Source organism: Abramis brama (genome assembly GCF_963993115.1).
Source record: "Abramis brama genome assembly, chromosome: 20".
In the NCBI taxonomy this organism is placed as follows: domain Eukaryota; kingdom Metazoa; phylum Chordata; class Actinopteri; order Cypriniformes; family Leuciscidae; genus Abramis; species Abramis brama.
The window spans coordinates 19,015,628-19,039,134 of record NC_139982.1 but is presented as its reverse complement, the minus strand read 5'-3'; the positions used below and the strand labels follow the sequence as shown (position 1 = coordinate 19,039,134).

General features: G+C 38.1%; 2 protein-coding genes across 7 annotated transcripts; both read left to right on the top strand.

The window, feature by feature from the left end:
- Positions 1-6,552: 6,552 nt before the first annotated feature.
- hyal4 (hyaluronidase 4) lies at positions 6,553-16,990 on the top strand. Of its 3 annotated transcripts, none has more exons than XM_084095152.1 (5): positions 6,555-6,766; positions 11,181-11,233; positions 12,188-13,179; positions 13,565-13,654; positions 14,122-16,990. In XM_084095152.1, exons 3-5 carry the CDS (start codon positions 12,226-12,228, stop codon positions 14,590-14,592), a joined length of 1,515 nt encoding a protein of 504 aa, XP_083951278.1. In that variant the 5' UTR covers positions 6,555-6,766; positions 11,181-11,233; positions 12,188-12,225; the 3' UTR covers positions 14,593-16,990. The 3 variants fall into 3 exon arrangements, with proteins under 3 accessions (XP_083951277.1, XP_083951278.1, XP_083951279.1); XM_084095153.1 differs by having other exon boundaries at positions 6,666-6,766; positions 11,181-11,309; XM_084095151.1 differs by lacking the exon at positions 11,181-11,233 and having other exon boundaries at positions 6,553-6,766.
- A 527-nt stretch (positions 16,991-17,517) lies between these two features.
- Positions 17,518-23,079, top strand: spam1 (sperm adhesion molecule 1). Of its 4 annotated transcripts, XM_084095154.1 has the most exons (5): positions 17,532-17,643; positions 18,960-19,004; positions 19,946-20,866; positions 21,399-21,488; positions 22,612-23,079. In XM_084095154.1, the coding sequence occupies exons 1-5, from the start codon at positions 17,641-17,643 to the stop codon at positions 22,915-22,917; spliced, it is 1,365 nt and encodes a 454-aa protein (XP_083951280.1). In that variant the 5' UTR covers positions 17,532-17,640; the 3' UTR covers positions 22,918-23,079. The 4 variants fall into 4 exon arrangements, with proteins under 4 accessions (XP_083951281.1, XP_083951283.1, XP_083951280.1 ...); XM_084095155.1 differs by lacking the exon at positions 18,960-19,004 and having other exon boundaries at positions 17,518-17,643; XM_084095156.1 differs by lacking the exon at positions 21,399-21,488 and having other exon boundaries at positions 17,624-17,643.
- Positions 23,080-23,507: the final 428 nt, after the last annotated feature.

Below are 23,507 nucleotides of genomic sequence, written 5' to 3'. Positions count from 1 at the left end.
GCACATAAACGACTGATCGTTTAATTCCTCACTGTCTTCATGTCAGGAGTGAGTCTAAAGTCCAGTTATTGTCAGGAGCTCTTTAGCTCAGAACTGAAGAGAAAGGAAGGTCTCACTGGTGATGTCGTCTTTCCCTTCCATAATTTCTCCACAAACTACCAGTTTACATTACCCCACTCTCTCACCACTAATAACAGGTTATGGGTTGCTAAAATGTGCCACACGTCCATTTATCTTACCCACTGACAGGTATTACATTAAATATTGGTTGCCACTGCCACTGTATATGTCTTAGTTTAGAGTAAAAATGGGTCAATGTTAATTTAATGACTCTAAATGTATTTTTTTCTGTAGTATTTTGAAACAGCCACCCAGATTAGATAGATAGATAGATAGATAGATAGATAGATAGATAGATAGATAGATAGATAGATAGATAGATAGATAGATAGATAGATAGATAGATAGATAGATAGATCGTCCGATCAACTGCCGAATACAGAACAAACAGTCCGGCACAGGCCTGATATGTACAATGTTGATGTTTCAGTGTGTCAATCCACGACTAACAAGTGCCACAGACTGGTAGAAAATCTTTTAAAATGTGCAGCATCTGTTAAAATACTACTTTGCTACAAGTCAAAGGTTCATTTGTTATGACCTATGGTTAAAAATACGAGCTCAGTCATTGTCTGGACATGTTCCTCAGAATGGAGTGTGAATAGCTTTGACATTGTTCTTCTAGAGCTAACTATAGGAGGCCATTAAAATGCTCTATTAATGGGCCGCAGTGGAGAATTACCTGCTATGCCAAATGTTCCTCTCCTCACAGATCACATTCTCTTGTGCATCGACCAACACCTTCTATCAAACATCTTGTATCACCTCATTCACTTGCCACGACCCCCGTTGCTTCTGCTGCTGGTAAGTCTCTGACTGACCCACTGCTTGTTTGTTTTTCTATGGGACTTAAAGCTGAAGTGTGTAATTTTTGTATGTCAAAATAATATATCCCAGCTTAATATTCCATTATTCCATTTGTTTCTGCAGCCCAACATGGCAACACTGGCTCAACCAATATTGTGAGCTTGGGGCGGGGCTATCTGTTTGTTCAACCAATGGCAGATGAGGAGTTTTCGGGAAACCTGTTTGAAAACAGTTTTTGAAATTTTGTTTGGTCGCACTAGTGGTGGAGAAATTATACGCTTCAGCTTTAGCAATTCTGAAAAATGTAATCAAAATCACTCAAGCTGACATGCGGAAAGTTGTTTAAAAAGCCAAATGCTGCTGAGGCTGCACTTTCAGATGACTCATGTGTAAATTGTAAAACCAAAATGAAAAGTCACAGCAATAAACATATTTTGGTATTCTGTTTTTAAAGATTAATTTTAAATTAGCATTACAGTACACTCTCAGAATTTGTTTTACAAAAAGCTGTAACTGGGGCATCTTTTCAAAAGATGTCGTAGAGTTACCCTTAAAATTGTCTTATGTAAAGACCCCATTAGCAGCACCTGCAAAGATATTAAATATTTGTGCTATCTATATAAAATAATTTGTACAAATTTTCCAGTAATCATCAAGTGCATTCGAAGGACATCCCCATAAATGATTCATAACTTGTACTCAAAACCTGGTTTACATTAATGCTGTTTTTGAAGTACAAGAAGCAAATATTTCCATACAATTCTGCTATAATTCATTTGTGCCAAAATCTACTCGGGTGAGGAACATTGAGAACATTGGAAGAATCTTTATTTTCACTGCGGAGGTTCAGATCACATGCCAGCCTGCTTGCCCTTAAAACGGGCAGTTCAAACAACACTTCATACTCAGCAAGACATGCCCCATCTGAACAAGCAAACCAAACACTAGATTCACGATACAACAAACTTTAAAGTGCTGCTAAATCAACAGTAGTGTCGCATTTCCTAAGCTGAGGTTTAATAAAACAGACCTCCCAGTTTGTATGATGAAAAGTGGTTTTGTACCAAAGGAAATGTGGAGTTCAATGTCCACAAAAATCACACTCCAATCATCATATAAATCCAATCATAACATAAATATATGACAACATGGAGGTTATTGGTGCAAAACTAAAGCTTTTTCCGCTTAATTTTTTGGGGCTTCCTTTATATAACTGGACAGTTTTGACAAAGGAGAAAGAACTTGAGTGGGATTAAAACATGATGCAGTTCAGGTTCGAACCCGCAATCTCTTGAACGTGCACAATCCACTATGTCACATCTCCAACTAAAACCATTGCCTATTTTTTTCACATAAGCCCATACACACTTCCACTGCTAGCATAAGCGTGACTCTTGAAGAGCGTGGGGTGTGTCACACACACTCACACAGTCATTGCTAATTGTTGCTATAGTTGACCAGGAGACAGGAAGTCTGTAATTTACTAACTGTCTGAATAAACCTCTTCGAAAGGCTTGAAAAAAAAAAAAAACCCTCATCTTCATTACACAGTCCATTTGTTAGCATGTTTCACAGCCCAATCTTGAATGCTATATAACCAAAATGACTAAAACACCACTGTTGTCACTGTGTCACCCCTTCTGCAATGTAACAAGTCAATGTCAGTTTCACTGCCCTGATATTATGTTCTCTCACTGTAATCTTCTAAGGATTATACTCTGAAATTTAAACCATTCAGCTATTCCCAGAGGAACATTTTACTGCTTAAAGTTAAAGTTTGCACTTTCAGAGCTCAGGTCATGAACTTGTTTAAATGGGCTTTAAAGTCAGCATGAAATGAAAATTCTATCCGTCTATATTTTTCTTTCAATTTGTTTTAGTATAAATCTCTCAACCCAATCGTCAATCGCCTCTGGTAACATATGCCAGACTTCTCCAATCCTTTCGCCCACTTAAAACCCGCACCTTTCTTACAATTGATTACAAGCTTGCATTCAGATCTGCCTCCAACCAACCAATCAACAACCACTGGATAGAACCAAGACCCCACATACATTTAGTTTGTTTCACTCGGATGTACGTCTCAATTCGGATAAGAAAACTAATGCTACTTCTGTTTGATTTTGTTTGGACAAAGACAATAATACATATTTTTAATGTTATGCAAGCACTAGTCTGAAATTGCATCTTAGATAATAGACTTTTAGTGTACTTCTGATGAAACGAGACACACAGTTTTTCATGTTTATTACGGTAAAGCTACTTGATTTTGTGCAATCTATTGTGTAAAATGATATATAAATAGACGTGACATGACTTTACTATAGTGCCGAGAGCTCATGCAAACATATCCACGTTGCTATGATGATCAGATATAATACAAAATATGTAACTTTATGGTACTAATATGCACCCTTTAGGGGTAAAAAGTTCATAATCATACTCCCTCAGTGACAGCTTTTATACCTTTTTTTTGTGTAGGAGAAACACATGAGATATTAAGACCTAATTTGCGAGTTTTCTTTCTTATTTGGATAGAGAAAGTGTGTGAGGGAGAGTCTTGAAGCGTATGTTCCTGAATGGTACAATGCCAGAAAAACGGCTCCCTGACCACTTGGCCTGGCACGTCGCCCTGAGGTCTGGAATCTGATGACTGTGCTCAACTAGACCTCACTGGTTTCTCCACAGTTCTGCCGATCCCACTCATTTAGCATCGATATTAATGCTGCTTTTCAGTTCTCATTCAGAATCTACAAAATCATAATTTGATCTTTTATTTTATTAGCTAGACATCTAGATCCAAATCAGGCCCATCAGGTTAATCCAATAGCTACATGTATTAAATCAACGTTAACACACCTCACAGGGTTTACCATATAAAGAGGTTAATAAATTAAAACCAGAACAGAACAAGAAGAAGGGAATGTGTACATGCAGAAAGTTTCACCTTAGAGTTTCAGTTAGGCCGGATAGTTGTGAAAAAAGTTGCAGCATGGACTTGTGCAGTTACAATGGAGTTTTTTGTTGTTGTTGTTTTTGCTTGGTCGAGCTACACTTCATATGACTCTTCACCAGTCCAACTATACTTGACAAAATGGGTAATTGAACATTTGAAGCATTAAATACATCGCACATCGCCATGCACACATCAGTGAGGCCAAAGGGATTAACATGTAAACCTGTCGAACAATGCCGTGCTACAATTGCATTACATTCTGTGGGTGTGTTAGTCCAATTTCACAAAAACAGACCGGTAACTAAATCAGTTGAACTTAACCAACCTTCCACTTGTACACTAGGAATAGATCTGCTTTTTTTCTGAAGGCACAATAGGTCAGGGAAGTTTCAAGCAATGATCCACAGTGCTGGCCCAACAGGACCTTCTCAGTCCCTCAACTGTGGGAATGTGGTTTTCTATTGAAGCACGCCAACCTTTTCAGCCGTCCACCACCTCATCTCCCGCCGCTGAATAAACTCCTCTTGAATAAATTAATTTCCACTTTGACTGCACTATGAGGGGGCTAGAGAGCAGCCAGAAGTCAGAACCAGGCATCCGGAAACCAGTGGATCTATAGTAGCTTTTCTTGATGTGTTGGTGGTCCTGGTTAGTTATGATGACATTTTATTTCCCTGAATAAGTAGGTTTTCCCACATGAAGACCAGGTCAAACCATTTTGTGCTGCCGTTTTCCGTCCAATCTAATGATAAAATAAAACAACTTCAAAGATCTAGAGCTCTTGTTAATTGGGTTAATGCTTCTCTTAAAATGCCAGATAATCATTTGGCCTTTTTATAACAAGGTAAGGTTCCTACAGTTTTCAAAACGTCATATGATGCGACTCGAATGTAATGACTGGCTCATGTGTTTCTAGATCCTTTTCTTTACCTTATACATCAATGACCCAATTGTTGACTGCTTGTTGTGGTTTTTGCTTGGTATCTTTTTCATGAAGCCATATACAACTAAAGAACCATGCACAAGCAGAACAACAGCACAAGGCCTTTAGTTTGAAAATTGTGTCCACCAAGACAACATGCCTCCACTACCCCTACGCACTGACCTAGACCCTATCATTATACTGAACGCCTTACACAGCAGATGACTTGGTGACTGTTGGCTGTCAACAAGCTCTATTCAGCTAACTTCCTCATGCTTAGATAATGACATAACATTGCTACAAGATCTAGCAAGTTTCTATCAAGTATCATGTTTCCAAATGCCAACAGTGTCAAAAATGAAATGATTAATAAGTTATGACAACATGTTTTTACATTGCTTTAACAAGATTATTTTGTGTCAGTTTAAAGTAATTTAAGTTGAAATGGCTTAAACATCCAAGTTGACTGTACCTAAAAATGTAAGGCAGCAACTTTTTTATATATATTGTTTTACAATGAACTGAATAGTCACATTTATTTAAGAAGGACAAGTACTATTGCATTCAGACATTGTGCAATGGTTTCGGTGAGAATTGAGACTTTGTTTGAGGAAGAGAATCAGCATTCCTTGTGTTTATCTCCGTTTCAACCCCGGCATCTTAAGGAACCCCATAAAATAAAGAGACAGCTGCACCACAGGACTCATGCACTGTCTTTAAATTAGAGTTGGAGGGAGTGTTTTTTATGAAAAATGTGCTAACAAAGTTTGGTGACTATAACACTATTCACATGGTAATTTAGCACGGTTTGCCATAGGAATGCAACTAATGCTTCCAGAGATCCCACCATGGACATTTGCAATTAGATTATTTGGAAACAAAAAACAAACCAAAAAATATTCTAACCAAAACTGGGGTCATGTGTGTGTTTTGGCATGGAAAAATGTAACTGTGCAAACATAAATACATAATTCTTGTCAAAATCACAAAACAATACTGTACATAATACAATAATGTTGCTGGAAAACAGTCAAAATATATTATTATAGAATATATATATATATATATATATATATATATATATATATACACAAACACACACACACTCTGTTTAGCAAATGTATTTGCCAAAGATGCACCATTATTAAAATTCAGGCTGATATTAAAATTCTAATATAAGATTTAAGACACTAATCCCAGTCATGTTATATGCTAAAATGTGAATTTAGGCATCACAATTTTGCACATTTAATTTAGCACGTTAATAAATTATTAGTGTTTTTTATATGAACTTAAATTGAGCAGATGACGACAAAGAATCTGAATATAAACATAGGAGAATTGAGCATACACAATTTTGAATCTAAATGCATTTTTTTTTTTTTTCTCTTTTGCTTGTTTTAGGTCTCGTTTAGACAGTGACTGTCAAAAGACAGCCACAAAAGACAGTGACTAAGAGACAAAAACAAGACTGCCACATGGGACAGTAAATCGAGCAGGAAAAACGCTCCCGGAGCTTCAACAAGGCTTGATTGTGTCTGTAGTGTATTAAAACCTCTTGTGAACTCACAGCCAGGTGATTGGAGGATGCTAAACTCGGCTAATGCTGAGTGATGTGGATGAGCGTAAGACTGTCTGGAGGATCAAATGTGCACACACTCACATTCACACACATGTACTTTCACATGCACACTCAGTCAATGGGATTTAGACTGGAGTCCTCCCTCCCTCCTTCTCTACTCTAATCGCAGTGTTGTGGTTTTCTCGCTGTGGCTCTGTGGTTGTTTTCTCCTCCCTCTCAGGAAACTCTGTCTCTCTCTCTTCGCTGTGTATATAAGTAAGATGTGGGTAGGCTTTTCAGCAGACAGAGAAAAACTATGCTAGTGTATTGTAGATGTAGAGAGGTGTGTGTAGTGTATCATCAGCCGTATGTGACAGAGGCAGCGGCGTGGGATCTACAGGTGAGTGACTTCTAATTACTGACTCAATTTATTATACACACATTTAACATTACCCTGTTGACATCAGCATGCTCTCTAAATAAAGCGCATGACGAAAGTAGGCACATTCCATCTTCTTATAGCGTTTCTAAAATTGTTGTCTGTGTTGTTCTCAGTCAGCTATACTCTATAATTCATTGTGTTTTCATTTCTGCACATACTTTGTATCCAGAGTTCAGTAAATGTTTTTGAATGACTGTAGTCACATGATTTGTGTTAACCTGTGAAGCAATATGAATTTTTTGTAAAGTGTCTTGGCAACATACCAAAGCTGTCAAAGAGCAATGTTTGCCCTTTTCACATAGTCACCTAGAGGCAAAGATGTTTACACGTGGTTTCAAAGAACTTTAAATAGGGACGCACAATAAATGGGTGATATTAGAGATTTTTTACATTTATCTGTATTGAATTTTTAATTGTGCATGCTCATTTTCTGTGTTTAGATTACCTTCGCCGTCATCTAATGCTCACTTAAATGTAAATAATTAAAAACTAACAATTTAATGATATTATTAAATGTAATCGTCAGCAAATCTCAAAATTAATATCCATTTTGCGTACTGTATGTTAGAATGTTGTGATGCATAAATTCACTCGTAGAAAACAATATAAACCATACACGTTTTAATATAGCACAAATACATTTAAAACCCCCAGTGGTGAAAATCCAGTTTTTAATGTTGTTTATATCTGTCTATGTGGTGTTTTTAATATGCTTTAAGACAAACCATGTGCAAATTCATAAGTCGACGCCATTTCTGAGTATTTTCTCCTTAAAACTGCAGTGAACCAAAGACGTTCTCAAAAACGCGGTTTGAAATCGCTGGCGTTTCTGACCTCATAAACTACCTTGTAATCAATCACGTCAACTAGTGGATCTCTAAGATTGTGTGAGTGAGTGGAGGCGGGGCTAATTTGCATATTCATAGAACCGTGTATACTAAATTAGGCAAGAGTGTAGAGTTACATTCAAGATTTTCAAGGAAAAATCGTTTTAACGTAATTTTGGTGATCAAAGATGAGTTTTAAGGGCTAAAATTATTGACTACAGGGGGACTTTAATATAAAAATTTTATATAAAAAAAAGTTGCAAAAATTCCAACATCCATCTGAAAATAATTATCAGCCAGAATTTTAATATCGATGCAACCTAAATATATCACTGTAAATATATATTTGAGAGTGTTGTGACATTTTTTTTTATGTAAAAGTGACAGGGCAAGACCTCTCCGCAAAGGAAATCAAGTGAAAGAAAACCTAATTAGCCCATTCCAAATATATGTGTTCCTCAAAGGGCTTAATTTAAAGTTTACTGTCAGGAAATGTGCCGTGGCACCACTGAGGTCTTTGAACAGTGGCTCTGTAAATATTTTGAAGTGAGTTAATCAGAGGGAAGGGTTTACAGATGAGATTACGTACTTCCGGATGAAGAGTTTCTCTTGGGCGACGGCTAGTGATGCTGGAGAAACTGACAGCCTCTATCATCAAAGTTTCCCAGGAACCCATGATCATTGTGAAGACATCTTGTGGTATAAGGTGAAATTGAAAACATTGTGTCAGTATACCATTTCACCGTCAACTTTACTTAAAAGTAGCTTATTGTGTCAGCGGTGCCCAAAATAGGATTCTTTGATCTTCAAGAGATCACTCATCCTTAAACAATCCACCTCAAAGCAAAACACGTCCTCAGATTAACCTGACGTATTACTCTGTTTGGGTTCCACCGTGATTAAAATTCCCTTTTTAAGGTTTTATTTACCATTCGAGCATCAAATGCAGCAATAAATAACCCAATTAAGCCTCTTAACTGTGTTCTTGGTGTGTGATATTTGGATTCCAATGACTTTGCAGATATTTTCCATTTGATCTTGCCTCAATGACACAAAGCTACGGATGTCACAGAACATCAACTCATTTAATTTGAGGCAATCAAACGATTAAATGGGAAGACTCATCGTCCTCAGAGCCACAGATATTACACCACACATCTTCTGAGGAGCCCAGAGGTTTCTTTATGGCGATTCAAGAAACCTCTGTCTCCTGTTGTAAATCTAGCTTGGTCATATTTATGTTTCCAATTTGGATCAAATTCACATTTGGATGGGACCGAATGAAGTCGCATCGAAATCCTAGCATCAGGTCGACTCCATGCCTTTTGTGGCTTCTCTGAAGCCGTCGCCTGAAAGGTTTCTGTAAAAACCACTCTCACTAAGCCACATGTATCTTAATTACTGCCAGAGAGGGCTGAGGGTTTGAGGAAGCTTGAAGATAAATAAATCTATCTGAAATACAGGCACAATCACTTCAATTCTCCATACCCCAGTGTTTTCATTGATGGCTAACCGTAAAGCTCCATGGAAAGTTTTATTCATTCCCGCCACTTGAATCTTCACGCATACTTCATCGCATAATCATATGTGAAAAACCTTTGTCACAAGCCTGTTTTGGATTACAGTATTTTAAGTAAAGCCTTTAATAAGTCATCAATGTGTGAAGGTATTCCATGTGCAAATACCATGAAGATCATCTGTGAAGCTCAGTGCAAGCAGAGGTCTTATTATGCAGGAAGTGGTTTAATTCTTCCCCCTCATGGCATGGGCCCGCCGCCAGTCCTAGGGGAAAAAGGAGCTACAGCACTCTCAGTCAGGCTCTTTCCACTCAATAACAACCACCACGGGGCTCCACAATTTGCCTTTATCCGCAACATTCCATGCCATACCCCATTTTTCAACCTCTGATTTAGCACATGACTGCCATTAATAACCTTTCAATGCATGCGTTACTGCCGTAAGTTACTAGTGATTGGTTCCATGCCTTGCTCAGAGAAATCAGAGACTCCTGATTATCTGGTACCAAATAACATAATGTAACATCTTTAAACAAACTTGGAGACTGTTAACCATAATTTATTTTATTTTATACTATCCACACTGTAATAACGAAAGCCAGATGAGAGGTTTCGGATACTGTACTTTACATTAAGTGGTCCTACATTTTTTTTTTTACACTTGAGGTACTCTTTGAAATAAATAAATGTCATTGTTTGATATGCCAAAATATCAAATTGTGTGGCATTTGTTGTAGACAACTCAAGCACATTTTAAAATGGCTTTTGTGTTTTAAATTTTATAGAGCAATTTACATACTGTTAAAAAATTATCACACAAAAGCAACTGGGCACTTGTGCCTCTTAAACATTAGTGGAACAAGTTCATAATTAATGTGATGAACTAAACCTGGTTACTCTGCTAGATCCTGGTCTTAGACTGGTTCAGATCCAGGAATACTACTGTATATTACACTGGGTACCTACTTTCAGGCGTTATGTCATTTCTTGTGGTGTTCCTCAAGGCTCAATTTTGGGTCCTCTATTATTTAACATATACATGCTTTCTTTAGCTGGTGTAATTAATCAATATAATATTTCATTTCACCAGTATGAAATGACACACAAATCTATCTTTCACTTGCACCAGATGCCCACAATTCAATTTCCACCCTACTAGACTGCTTAGTGAGCATAACACAGTGGATGTCACAGAACTGTCTACAGCTAAACAAAGATAAGACAGAGGTACTTGTTTTCGGTTATTATTATGATGCACAGAGAACATCTATTGCTCCATATCTTGACTCTCTATCACTAAAAGCCTGTAATAAGGTCAATATCTTAGGAATCATGTTTAACAGTGACCTTAGTTTTAAAAAAAACTTATCAGCAATGTTACTAAAACAGCATATTATCACCTCAGAAACATCACCAAAGTATGTGATATTCGCTCCCCTGCTGACACTGAGAAACTTGTTCATGCATTTGCTACATCTAGACTTGACTACTGCATTAGCGTTTTTGCTGGGTTACCAAATAGAGCACTATTAAACACATACAAGGACACTCAGATCATTTCACTGGTTGCCTGTATCAATCAGAATTGAATTCAAGATCCTATTATAAGTTTTAAAATGTTTTAAATTGATGGTTCTAATATACCTTTCTAATTTGTTGAATAAATATACTAGAGCAAGATCGCTCCAAACATCCAATAGTAACTTATACCAAAAGCACAGTTAAAAATTGGCAATACAGCCTTCAGTCATTTCGGTCTAGATACCTAATTAGATTAACTAGATTAATTTGAGGGTATCTGACTTCACACATACATATACATATATACAGTATATATATATATATATATATTAAAATCCACATTGACACAGGCTGGTTAAAAGTCATTGCATGGCACAAAAAAGTAAAGTTAGTTGTTAGAAAAGTTTTATAGTTTTTTTTTCAGATGCCACTTGGTTTCACATTTGTTTACATCTAATGCCATGAAATTCATACCTTTTTCTTTTTCTTTAATGCTCTATCATGCAGACAGGGCATCTGGCGAGGGCAGCTATGATTATGGCTATGTGGGCGCCACACTGGTGAGAGTATGTGGCTGGATTTGGCCATTACCCTTGTGGTTAACTGCTGGTTTGACTGATGACTGCAACCCCCAAAGTAACATTTGACTCATATTCAAACCAAGCTGAAGCACAAAATGTTATGTTTACGCTTGACCTCTCCCTACTTTGCCCATTTAACTTGGCTCAAGACTTAGGGCATCAGATCCATCTTAAACATGAACACCTTAGCCATTTTAGCCATAATCTACTGTGTCAGTAGCAAACCCAGTGCTTTATTTCTTGACTGTCTATACACAGTCATTCAGTAGCAAAATCTTCACAATTTTCAGCTACTGAATTTTAGCCATATTTTACTTTACAATCAGTCATAATTGCTTTTTCCTTGCCAAAAAAATATATTCAAAGTTTGCACCATTGAATTTAGATGCATTCTAATGCTAATTTTAAGTTTTAAACTAAGAGAGCATTTAAAACATGAACATGAAATCAAAACTGACGTACTTCCTTAATACTCTTATTGCAAATGATTCATCAGTGCATGTTATTCTTAAGAAAAACAATCATCTCTGTAATCTTTACTCAAAATGTAAGAACTTGCTCTGCCTCTAAAATGACTTGTCCAATAAAATCATCCCAGAAGCACAGTCTAATGTTAACCAAAAAGCTATTTAGGAATTGTTTTAGAAATCTCGCATTCAGGTTTGGATCAGTTCTGGTATGCAACACCCAATTTTCATGATGTAAACCATTTCAAATAGATCAAATCTGGTTGTGAATGCCATTTCATATTGATAGTAGGTCATGACACAAGCAACGACAAGTTCAAAGTTTCAATTCCTGCTTGACCTGATAAATTGAATGCAATGAAAGTGGCCTTGCATAAAAGCATATGCTAAATGTAAATGTAGCAGTTATGGTGTAAAAATGGCATAACTCTGTTAGCTTACCACAGACTTTTTTTGTCCCCCACAGGATGATTGACAGTTGCCTGTGCTGAGTCACGTAGCAGAATGCCCGGTGTGCCCTGCGGGGCCTTGCAACACCACACTGTGCCCGTAGCCTGTGCCATCATCTGTTCCTGGCTGTTGATCCTGGTCCATTCTGCCTTTTGCCAGAAACCTGCAAAGCTGCCTCTGGTGGGCCGCAAGCCTTTCCTGGCAGCCTGGAATGCTCCGCTGGATATGTGTACATTGAAGTACAATATCAATGTCAGCCTTGATATTTTCCACATCAGCGGCAGTCCACGAGCCGTCCACACGGGCCAGAATGTCACCATCTTTTATGCCAACCGCCTGGGTTACTACCCTTTCTACAATGAGCAAGGGGTTCCCATCAACGGAGGCCTACCTCAGAACAACAGTCTTGAAGCACATTTTCACAAAGCCCGAAAAGACATAGCGCACTTCATCCCTTCGGAAGACTTCCATGGACTGGCCGTGATCGACTGGGAGTTCTGGAGGCCACAGTGGAATCGTAACTGGCACAAGAAAGACATTTACCGACAGCAATCCCGCGAGCTGATCAAACAGGCCTACCTTAATGTGACCGACGAACAGGTGGAGGAACTGGCACGCTTGCGCTTCGAGAAGAGCGCCATGGAGTTCATGCAGGGCACGCTACAGCTCGCTACACAAACTCGTCCGCATGGTCTTTGGGGTTTGTATCTCTACCCTGACTGTCACAATTACAATGTACATGCACACAACTACAGCGGCACATGCCCCCTACAAGAGACCCTCCGTAATGACGAGCTGTTTTGGCTGTGGAACAGCAGCACTGCCCTTTTCCCAGCCCTCGCTATACGCAAGAGCCACACAGACAGCATTCGCAACCTGCACTTCTCGCAGAACAGGGTACTGGAGTCACTGCGACTGGCCTCCCTTACCTCATTGCCCTATGAACTGCCTACATACGTATACACACGCCTGGGGTATCGAGACGAGGCCATGGCTTTTCTGACTCAGGTAAGTGCATGTGTTCAATGAGAAATGTAAAATGTACTTTGGGAATCATAGCCAAGTTCTTGGGTATACCCAAGGGAATCATACATAAGTTCTTAATACAATTTTACCTTACAGTAAACATCCCATTTTGCTAGTCTCTATACTCACAAACCATTATGGAGTCTGAAATCAAGAGCTCCCTCTTGTGGTCCAACAGAATAAATAGAGAATATTAAAAAGGATGTTTGAACGCTGGGTTTGACTATCACACCTATCTCAATGACAAAATTTAAACGTATTATAATAATTTCAGTAAAACTATTTATGTTTTAAGAAACTGTGGCAGTGAACTAACATTCTAATGATGTTATGTACATATACACACCAACTTATTTTCATTTTACAGAATGACTTGATACATACGATAGGAGAAAGCGCTGCTTTGGGAGCTGCAGGATTTGTCATTTGGGGGGATCTTAACCTCACTTCCTCAAGGGTAAGATTTTTAACAGTTTCATATACCTATATCTTCAAAGATTTGTTAACATCAGAAGATTCTTACACATTGGTCAAGACTGCTGTTTATCAGTTACAAATCTGCTTCAAGAAGTCAATTCCTTACAGAATTTACCATTTTGATTATGCTTTGTATTAAAGACTGCAATTATGAGATTAATTACAATTATGTTTATTCTATTTATTGAACTGTTTTCATGCCTCTCTTTAAGTTTAATTTGTCAAATTTGGGGGTCCGTGGCATCAAAAAGTTTGAAAATGCCTGCACTAAATATTTTCTGCCACACTTTTACGCATGCGTGCAATACAATATGGCATTCACATTGATTTCCTGTTCAATAGAGAATGCATTAATACACCTATATACTTGCCAGCTAACTTTACACCAAGTTCCCTGCAGTTTAATGCCACAGTTTTAACTTCCTGAAAATTCCTTTGTCCCCTCAGCACAACTGTTCCAAAGTGAAGGCATTTCTGAACTACAGACTGGGTCAGTACATTACTAACGTAACCCGGGCAGCAGAAGTCTGTAGCGACTTCCTGTGTCAGTCCAACGGTCGCTGTGTCCGTCGAGACCCACAGGCACCACACTACCTGCACCTGAGCCGCGGCAGCTATCGGATCCTGTCCAACCGGAACGGCACCTTCACCGTGACCGGATGGCACTCTCAGCACGAGCTCCAGCTGCTCGCCGACAGGTTCCAATGTCACTGTTATCAGGGGTACGAGGGAGACCGCTGCGATAACATAGAGCCCGAGGAGACCGAAGAGGACAACATGATAAAAGAGGACGTGGACGAGGAGAATAAGAACGAACCAGAGGAGGTCCACAAAGACATAAGGGATACTGCTGTGCCTTTACAAAATGCCTTCATCCTCACTGCTCTACTCCTTTTGTTGAACTTTAGTTTTATTTAGAGGTGAAGTGTGTAATTTGTGCACCACCAGCATCATTAGGAGGTGGAACAATAATCATGTTTAAATGTTTCCCCAAACACTCCCCCTGTGTGTGATTGGTCAATCAAACAGATAGCCCCGCCCCAAACTCACACACCATTGGTTAAGTCAGTTACTGTTTGAACAATTTTGAACTTGAACCAATATGAATTTTTGATGGGCAATGACAATTTCTTAAGCCCCTTTCACACAGAGATTCTAGAAAATACACTGATAATGTGACCCGGGATAATTTGATTTTGGTTGATTCACACTGCCAGTGGTTTTCTGGAATCTGTGCGTGCGTTCACACAAATCCCGTAAAGACACGTAACGTTCAGGTTCCTGACGTGTTAACATTGTTTCGTCCTTCCTTTGTTCCTTGACAAACAAACTTTCCTCTTTGTTAATGTGCAACGTGAAGTCGTGAACATTGATCTGCATTTAAAACGGGCGGTCAAAGAGTCGCAAGATAACTACATCATTGCAACGACACATGCGCCATCCCCACGACACACCCCTTACGACATTGGAACTGCCTTTTGTTCACACAAGATGCGTTCCGGGACTGATCCCAGCAATGTTACTAGGTCCCCATCCCGGAATCGATCCCGGGACGTGTTTGCGTTCACACAAAAAGGCACTCTAGCAATTCTATGGCAATTTTCTGGGATCAACGCTCTGTGTGAAAGGGGCTATAGAGAGCAGAATGGCTACTAAATTATATATATCATCAGTGATAAAGATACTAAATAACATGTTACATAATATTTACAAAATTAGAAATTAATAATTTGAAAAAAATCAATATGAAAAAAAAATTGACTATAAAAATGTGACATTTTTATATTAGAAAAAAAACGTTATATATAAAAGACACTTCACCTTTAAGAAAAAGTGGTCAAAGCGTCACTTGTTGGCACATCATGACTTAGGTTTTAATATTTGTGATTTTGAATTATTGAAAAATGTTAATTGTTACAATGGTGCTGTGTGATAATGTAGATAAGATGCAAGCCTTGTTTGCACAAACTTCAGGCTGAATAGATTCTAATTACTGTTCTGGATGAATGCTCAATGATTATGTTAATTTGTCAATGTTTTCTAACAGGAAAGGTCAAATCTATGCTGTTTTTACAAAGCACTGACACCAAGATGCTTCCCGTGACGTATATTAGCAAGCTTATCTCGCACTTCAAAGTCAGGGAACGCTGGGTATTCAAATATTACTTAAAATTAGGTAAGATCCACACATGATATACGTGTCATGCTTTATAATCTAAACTGGCCAAATAGTATATATGTCAAAATAGCTACATACCAAATCGTTCAACATAATATAATTACAGACTATATTACTGACTTGTGCTAATGGAGAAAAATAATCCTTAGCCTATTGGATACAGTCATAAAATATTATGTGCCTCAATTTATAATATCCATATGTATAAAAAGGAAAAATGGATAGAATACACAAAATCATGTTCAGATGTTACTGTTCTCATCAAATACAGTACAAACGCAACACATGACTGATGTCATTACCATTATACGAAAATTAATCATTATATCATTCGTCATATTTTAAGCTTTTAACAATATTGCACAATAGAATAAATCATTGCACTCGTCAGATTAATGATGAGAAAACTCAGTGGACACAACCAGAATTGAAGCTAGTTAAATTTCATTACAAAAAAGTAAAAAATCTCTCATGTTATTATTATTTTTTTGTCCCTCAAATTCCTGAAATGTGTGTTTAACCAAAGATTATAAAGATGTATGCGTTTACACATGTAAGTTTGCATTTGATAAACTACAGAATGCTGTGGTGGGTGAAAACACATTATGATTGTATGTTAAACTGTGCTTGTCTTTTTTTGTTCTTGTCTAAATGAAGCCAGAATGATTGATACTGAAAACAAAGAAAGGTATATACCTCAGAACTTTTCAGTATTTTGAATACTTTCGATTAGCAGAATCTGCAAATTTTTAGAAACCGTTTTAGATGTCTACAGATTGTATTACATGTCCAGTTTCAGGTTGAAGGATAATTGGACCGTGTTTAATCCCTATTGTCTGACCCATTTTGATTCAAGATATACGTTTTTCTCAAATACTGCATTTTGTAGCATGTAGACAGTAGTTAATATGGGACAATTATTATCAGAGCCTTCAATATCTGTCAAAGTGTCTTTTTTTTACCTCAGTGCTAAACTTTGCCAGTGTCCAAATATATTTCCATAGAGCTCTTTTTTCATCTCAAAGTCTTATATGCAATGTGTAATTTTTTTTACATTAAGCAATACAATTAACCAAATACTCGAAGACAAATGTTGCTTGACTCTTGATGCACTGCAAATAAACGATTGTAACCTGGTCTTGATTTTCATTGTCAACATTTTCTTTGAATGCACAGGAATTGCGACTAAGTTAACTGTACATTAATTTACAAACAAAATCTGCTTACATTTTCATGCCTTCATCAAATACACTGTGTAAACATTCAAAGTGCAGGGTGGAGAATGCATGTGACTTAAATAGTAGAGCCTCCCTCTTTGAGTCATTGTCAGGATTTTTAACCAACTTCTGTTGAGCTTCAACTGCCAGACAGACAGAAGAATAAAGATCCAACACGAAGTTTAATGATAAATATCCAAAAGGCAAGCAAAAAGGCAGGGCAACACACTTAAAGGGGTCATATAATGCCATTTTTGTACAAGCTAATATGATTCTTTAGGGTCTAAATTAAAAGTTTGTAATATACTTTAATTAAAAATTCTCATTAGTATTGTAAGAAAACACTCATTTTACCTGGTCAAAAACAGCTCTGTTTTCAGCACGCCATTTAAGTGCATGTGTCTTTAAATGATAATGAGCTTTGCTCACCCCGCCCTTCTGTTCTGTGGGCATTTTGCCTTGACAACAGTTGAGGTAACGTTATATTTTGAAGAATGGCAGTGGGAGTCTTTGAGGACACTGTGCAACCGTATCAATTTGAACTGGAGTTGGAAAACAGGACGTTTCTGAATGGTTGGTTAACATAATGTCACTTTGATCTATCTTTGTATGTACTGGCAGGGTAGAGTAGTGAGATACGAATGCTATGTGTTTACTGATGTATAACTTAGTTCATTGACAGATTGATGTTACATGCTAATGGTCATGAAAAACTTTTTTTCGGTAAATGTAGGCTTTTCAGTGATGCGTAACGTTATCTATGCAGTGTTAGGTACAACTGTCAGGGCTGAAGCACTAAAATTTTACTGATCTGTTTAAAAAATAACCAGTCTGTGAGACTATGACAGTCATTAGGCACATAAACAACACATACTCAGACAGGAGCTAATACCTTTTTCAGTGTTCTCGTTTATAAAGCAGTCTGGTGAAATGATTCGCGCAAACATAAAAGCATTGCTGTTGATCGTGGGGAATATTCCCTTCGAAAACAAAACTCAGCCACTGCGTCTTCAGCGGTTCGGATTTAGGAACATCAAAATGACTGCTCTGTTCCTTATTACACCCAAGAACAGAACACCACAATCGCTTAGACGCCATTCAGCTCATAGACAGTGCTCCAGCGTATCAACAATGACTGCGCCGGTCCGCGGACTATGATTGACAGCTCGCTCACGAGCGAGGGCGGGTCTGTGTTGAAACGCTGCTGTCAATCAACAATTGTGGGAGGGGCGTCCGACCGTGTGACGTCACACGGTCGAACGGCTTGATTTGAGAGAGGGGAAAACATATAATTAGATTTAAAAAAACCACTGGATGGATTTTTATCATTTTATGATGGTTGTGTACAGGCACTGCCAACACACATTTCAGTACAATCAACTTGTAAAAGTGCATGTACCATTATATGACCCCTTTAAGGTAATGGTGATCGGACAGAGAATGAATATGAGGGACCAACTTATATAACAAGCACAAATGAGGATGATCAATAGAACACAGCTGACACATATTAACTAATAATGAGGAGCGGGAAAACTAAGTAAAAGTCCATGATAATGAAACTAACTGAGCATAATGTGACAGCGGCATACATTTTCCTGCAAAACCATTAATTTTGCCATTGATAGCAAGCTGTCCATGGCGGGCCCTGAGGCAGCAAAGCAGCCCCAAAGACCCCTCCACCATACTGTACATTACAGTTGGGATGAGGTTGTGATGTGCTTCAAAAATCCAGATAAATAAAAAAAATGTATCACCCAGAGTCTCAAAGCGATTTCCATTTTTTGTAGCCCAAGAACATATTGAACGTTTACACTAATCCTTTTCCAGTTACATATATGCATAGTCTTGTGTTTTTTTAAACATTGACCCCGGTTAATATTTAACAGGAACCTGAACAAGCTACATTTTCTCCTTGCTACCCATTTCACTCGGTAAGACACCCATTATTTCTAAATCTCAAACAAAACCACCATTTAAAAACATGCATTTTATTTTAATAATAAAGGCATCTCCTGGAATTTTAAAAATGCACCCAGTTTGCCATGTTGTTCTAGCAAAGATAGTTTGGTAAAATTAATTTGTAGCACCTTATTTTCCAGTCCTGTTTTGCATGTGCATACTATCTACTTATTGTAGTACTGACACTAAATAGGTAATAACTAGGTACTAACCCTGAACCTACCCCTAAACCTAACCTTAACAAACCTTACATTACTCAGTATTTTCGTCAGTAAGTACACTGTAAGTACATTGAAAGTGCACGTACTGTAAAATACAGTACGACCATGAATTTATTTCTGCAACATTATATTTCCAGTATTGTGCCAAAACAATCTTATAAGCTACTGAGAGATTCTATAATTGGAGATGCATTTTGCTTTTCAAAAAGTTAAGGAAAAAACTGTTCACTAACTTAAATTCTTTCCAGTATCTTATTGAAAGTTTCTTCCATTGTCTACTTTTAACGAAAAACTGATTTTTTTATAGCATTGTTTGTTAACTCTGTTACTGTCAATTCTGTTACATACTGTCAAAATTGTTACTCTACCTTGGTAGAGTAACTTTTTAGCCAAAAACTCCACTTGCTAGCATAAATGCTAAGAGCACATGGCACTAATGAAATCATGATTAAAAGACTTTTAAACAACTTACTGTGTGATCAGTGATAAATTCTGTTTTCCCTTTGAGTAACGAGTAACAAATAATTAAAATAATTTAAAAATATAACCATTTGAAAAAAGCAGAAAAAAATAATGATTTTGGACACCAAATGTACCTGCAATTCTAGAATCACCCTACCACAGCACAAACTTTTCACTCATTTCAAAACATCATTAAAACTGACATTTTTGTTCTCAATCAATGTACACAGATGGAAGACCAAAGGAAGCAATGGTTACCATTCTACACTATTCTCTTCATGACATTCGGGCATCTTAACACATCGTCTCCTCTACCAACAGCAGCGCCTCTCTTTCATAAGTCTTTTGTGCTGTTATGGAATGCTCCTATTTCCAAATGCCAACAAATGAAGATCCCTCTAGATTTATCGATGTTCCAGGTGGTCACCACACCTTCCAGGGTACGCAATCAATCCCTGACGCTGTTCTACAAAAATCGACTTGGGCTTTACCCCTATGTAGACCTCCACTCCTTGAAGGAGAATAACGGTGGCATCCCGCAAAGGGGCAACCTGTCTGCTAGTTTGGAGAAAGCTAAGGAAGAGTTTACCCAATACATTCCGGACTCAACTGCTGGTCTCGCTGTCATGGATTGGGAAGAGTGGCTTCCATTGTTTGACCAGAATTTGGATGTCAGGGAGATATATAAAGAACTGTCCATCAACTACACCCTGGAGCAGAACGCTTCTCTCGACCTGCAACAAGCAAGCAGCGAAGCCAAGCGACAATTCCAGAAGGAAGCCAGATGTTTCATGGAGGAAACTCTGAAGATAGGAATCTATCATCGACCTTGGTACCTGTGGGGCTACTACTTGTACCCAGACTGCTATAACTATGACTTTGAAGAGTCAAACTATACAGGTACTTGTTCAGAGAAGACAAAACAGTTGAACAATGAGCTGCTGTGGCTGTGGGAGGTTAGCACTGCCCTTTACCCCTCAGCATACCTGCCGGTCTCCGTGAGTGGAAGCAGGAGTGCTGCACTGTTCGTTCGTCACCAGGTGCAAGAGGCAATGAGAGTGGCAGCCCTGCCAAAACACCACCACACTGCACCGGTCTACGTCTACCTACGGCCTCTCTTAAGAGACCAAAAGGAGCTTTACATGAATGAGGTACAGTATCGAGACTACTGGTTATTATAGGCCAGGGGTGGCCAAACGCGGTCCTGGAGGACCATAAGGAAATAATTCCTTATTTTCTTTGTTACTTTCACTTAACTTAGTTAAGTAGAGTTTACTTAATTCCATATGTGAAATTTACTTAAAAAATATATGTGCAAAACTTGCCAAAGAAAAATTAAGTAAATTTGGTGGCAGATGAGTTTTAATCAGGGTTGGAGAATCAGAGCTAAACTCTGCAGGACAGTGACCCTCCAGGACTGAAGTTGCCCATCCCTTGTCTAGGACAAGGGTGTCAAAACCTATTCCTGGAGGGCCAATGGCTTGCAGAGTTTAGTTCCAAATTACTCCAACGCTCCTGCTTAGAAGTTTCTTGTAAGCCTGAAGACCTTGATTGTGGTTCAGGTGTGCATAATTGGGGTTGCAGCAAAACTCTGCAGGATAGTAACTCTCAGGAGTAGAATGGGACACCCTTATCTAGGCCACATTGGTTACTTGCAGTAATAGGCTGTCTGTTTCTCTCTAGTTTGACTTGATCAGCAGTATTGGTGAGAGTGCAGCTCTGGGGGCTTCTGGGGCTGTGCTGTGGGGGGCTAGTGCTGATTACAACGACAAGGTAATTTTTCTCTAAAATGGACAGTTCACCCAAAAATGGTTGTTCTATGTCGGGGGTGTCCAAACTCAGTCCTGGAGGTCCACTGTCCTGCAGAGTTTAGCTCCAACTTGCCTCAACACACCTGCCAGGAAGTTTCTAGTATGCCTAGTAAGACTTTGATTAGCTGGTTCAGGTGTGTTTAATTGGAGCAAAACTCTGCAAGAAAGTGGGAAATCCCTCCAAGAGCAGAATTGGGCATCCCTATTCTATGTTGTTCCAAAGCCATATTATTTTCTTTCTTCAGTAATACAAAATATGATGTTCTGTGGAATATTCTTGCTGCCGATGCTGTTGAGCTCAAAAATGCTCTCGCATCGCAATCATGTTTAGGCCTACATCTATTTTTTAAATAAGGCAAATCAAGATGCTCAATGGCAGGTCTGACAACGATGACAATTGGTAGGGGTGTAACAGTACACAAAAATTATGGTTTTGTACATACCTCGGTTTATGCAAAATATTCGAGCAAAATGTATACTTTATTTAGACTTATTGTTCTCCCATTCTATTGTGTCTGTTTGACACGTTTGTGTGCATTGGCCATTGTTCAGTGAAGTCTGTGAAGTTAAATGGAGCAGACTTTCTTTAAACTCTATGCATAGGAGTTAACTGAAGGACTTAATACAAAACAGGTCTAAAAGTTGAGGACTCTGATTGTGTATTTTTAATCGGAGCTGACTCTGAATCATCCGCTATCGCATTTCAATATAAATGGTATTGTCCCACCCAACATCTCAATTGGAAATATATTGATATACCTTACAAAGTCGATATACTGCCCAGCCCTAACGATTGGTCACAAAATCCATGATGTTTCCATGTTTCCATGAAATCCATGATCCATTGATGTTTTTTTTACTTGAAACGTGACATAAGTTGTCGAAGCACATAAATCTATTGTATGGATTCAGAAGACTTGGAATATGTAAGTTTTATGGACCACTTTTTATGGTACTATAATGTCATTTCTAGAGCAATGATCCACGGTAGAAAGAAAATAGTAAGTTTGTGGAACAACATGAGCATGAATAATTTTTAACATTGTGTGAAATTTCATATTTTTAACGCTTCTTATTCCTTTCAGACCTCTTGTGAAGCCTTGTCTACATACCTGTCTGACACTTTAAACCCCTATATCGCCAATGTCACCTCTGCAGCCCATTTATGCAGCAAGAGTCTCTGTCAAGGCAATGGACGTTGTGTCCGCAAAAACTACAACTCGGACGATTACCTCCACCTTAGTTCAGAAAGCCACCAAATCCGTAGGAAAGATGGGAAATATGTGGTCACAGGTAGCCCTTCCCCAAGTGATCTCACTTACTGGGAAAATAAATTTACCTGTCAGTGCTATGAAAACAGAAAGTGCACAGCTACGATACCTTCTTTCTAACAGAAAATGTTTTAGAATAAGCAGACAAATTTAGTGTATTTGAAAAGTTACTTTATAATTTGGCAGATAAGACATGAGCATACAGTATGCCAGAAGCTGTCTTTACTAAAAAGTAACTGAATATAACATGCAATAAATACATTTGCTCTTGCAAGTAAAAAATGCTCTGTTCTTGTAGGATATCAGTTGCAGCTACATTAACATTTTTAATAATTTGCTTTGAGACGACAGAAACTCAAGAAGATCTGACTTCAACATGACTGCTACAATGTAACGTGACCAAATTATGCAACAATTTAACAGATATATGAACAGTTGTAGACTTCATAGTGTCTGGATGTCTGGATAATAACAACATGTTAATTTTTTTTTTTTTTTTACCACTAATGATATTTCCAGAGCACATGAATTTGTCATTCTGCAGTCTATTAAAATTGTCTAATGATGTCACAAAATGTCAAACCATCACGATTTTAAACAACTTTTGATAACACTGTATATACACACACATGCGAGTTGTGTCATTACAATGCAACGGTCAATCATCATCGTCAAGTTACTTTACATCTAAAAATTATAGCACATCTGAA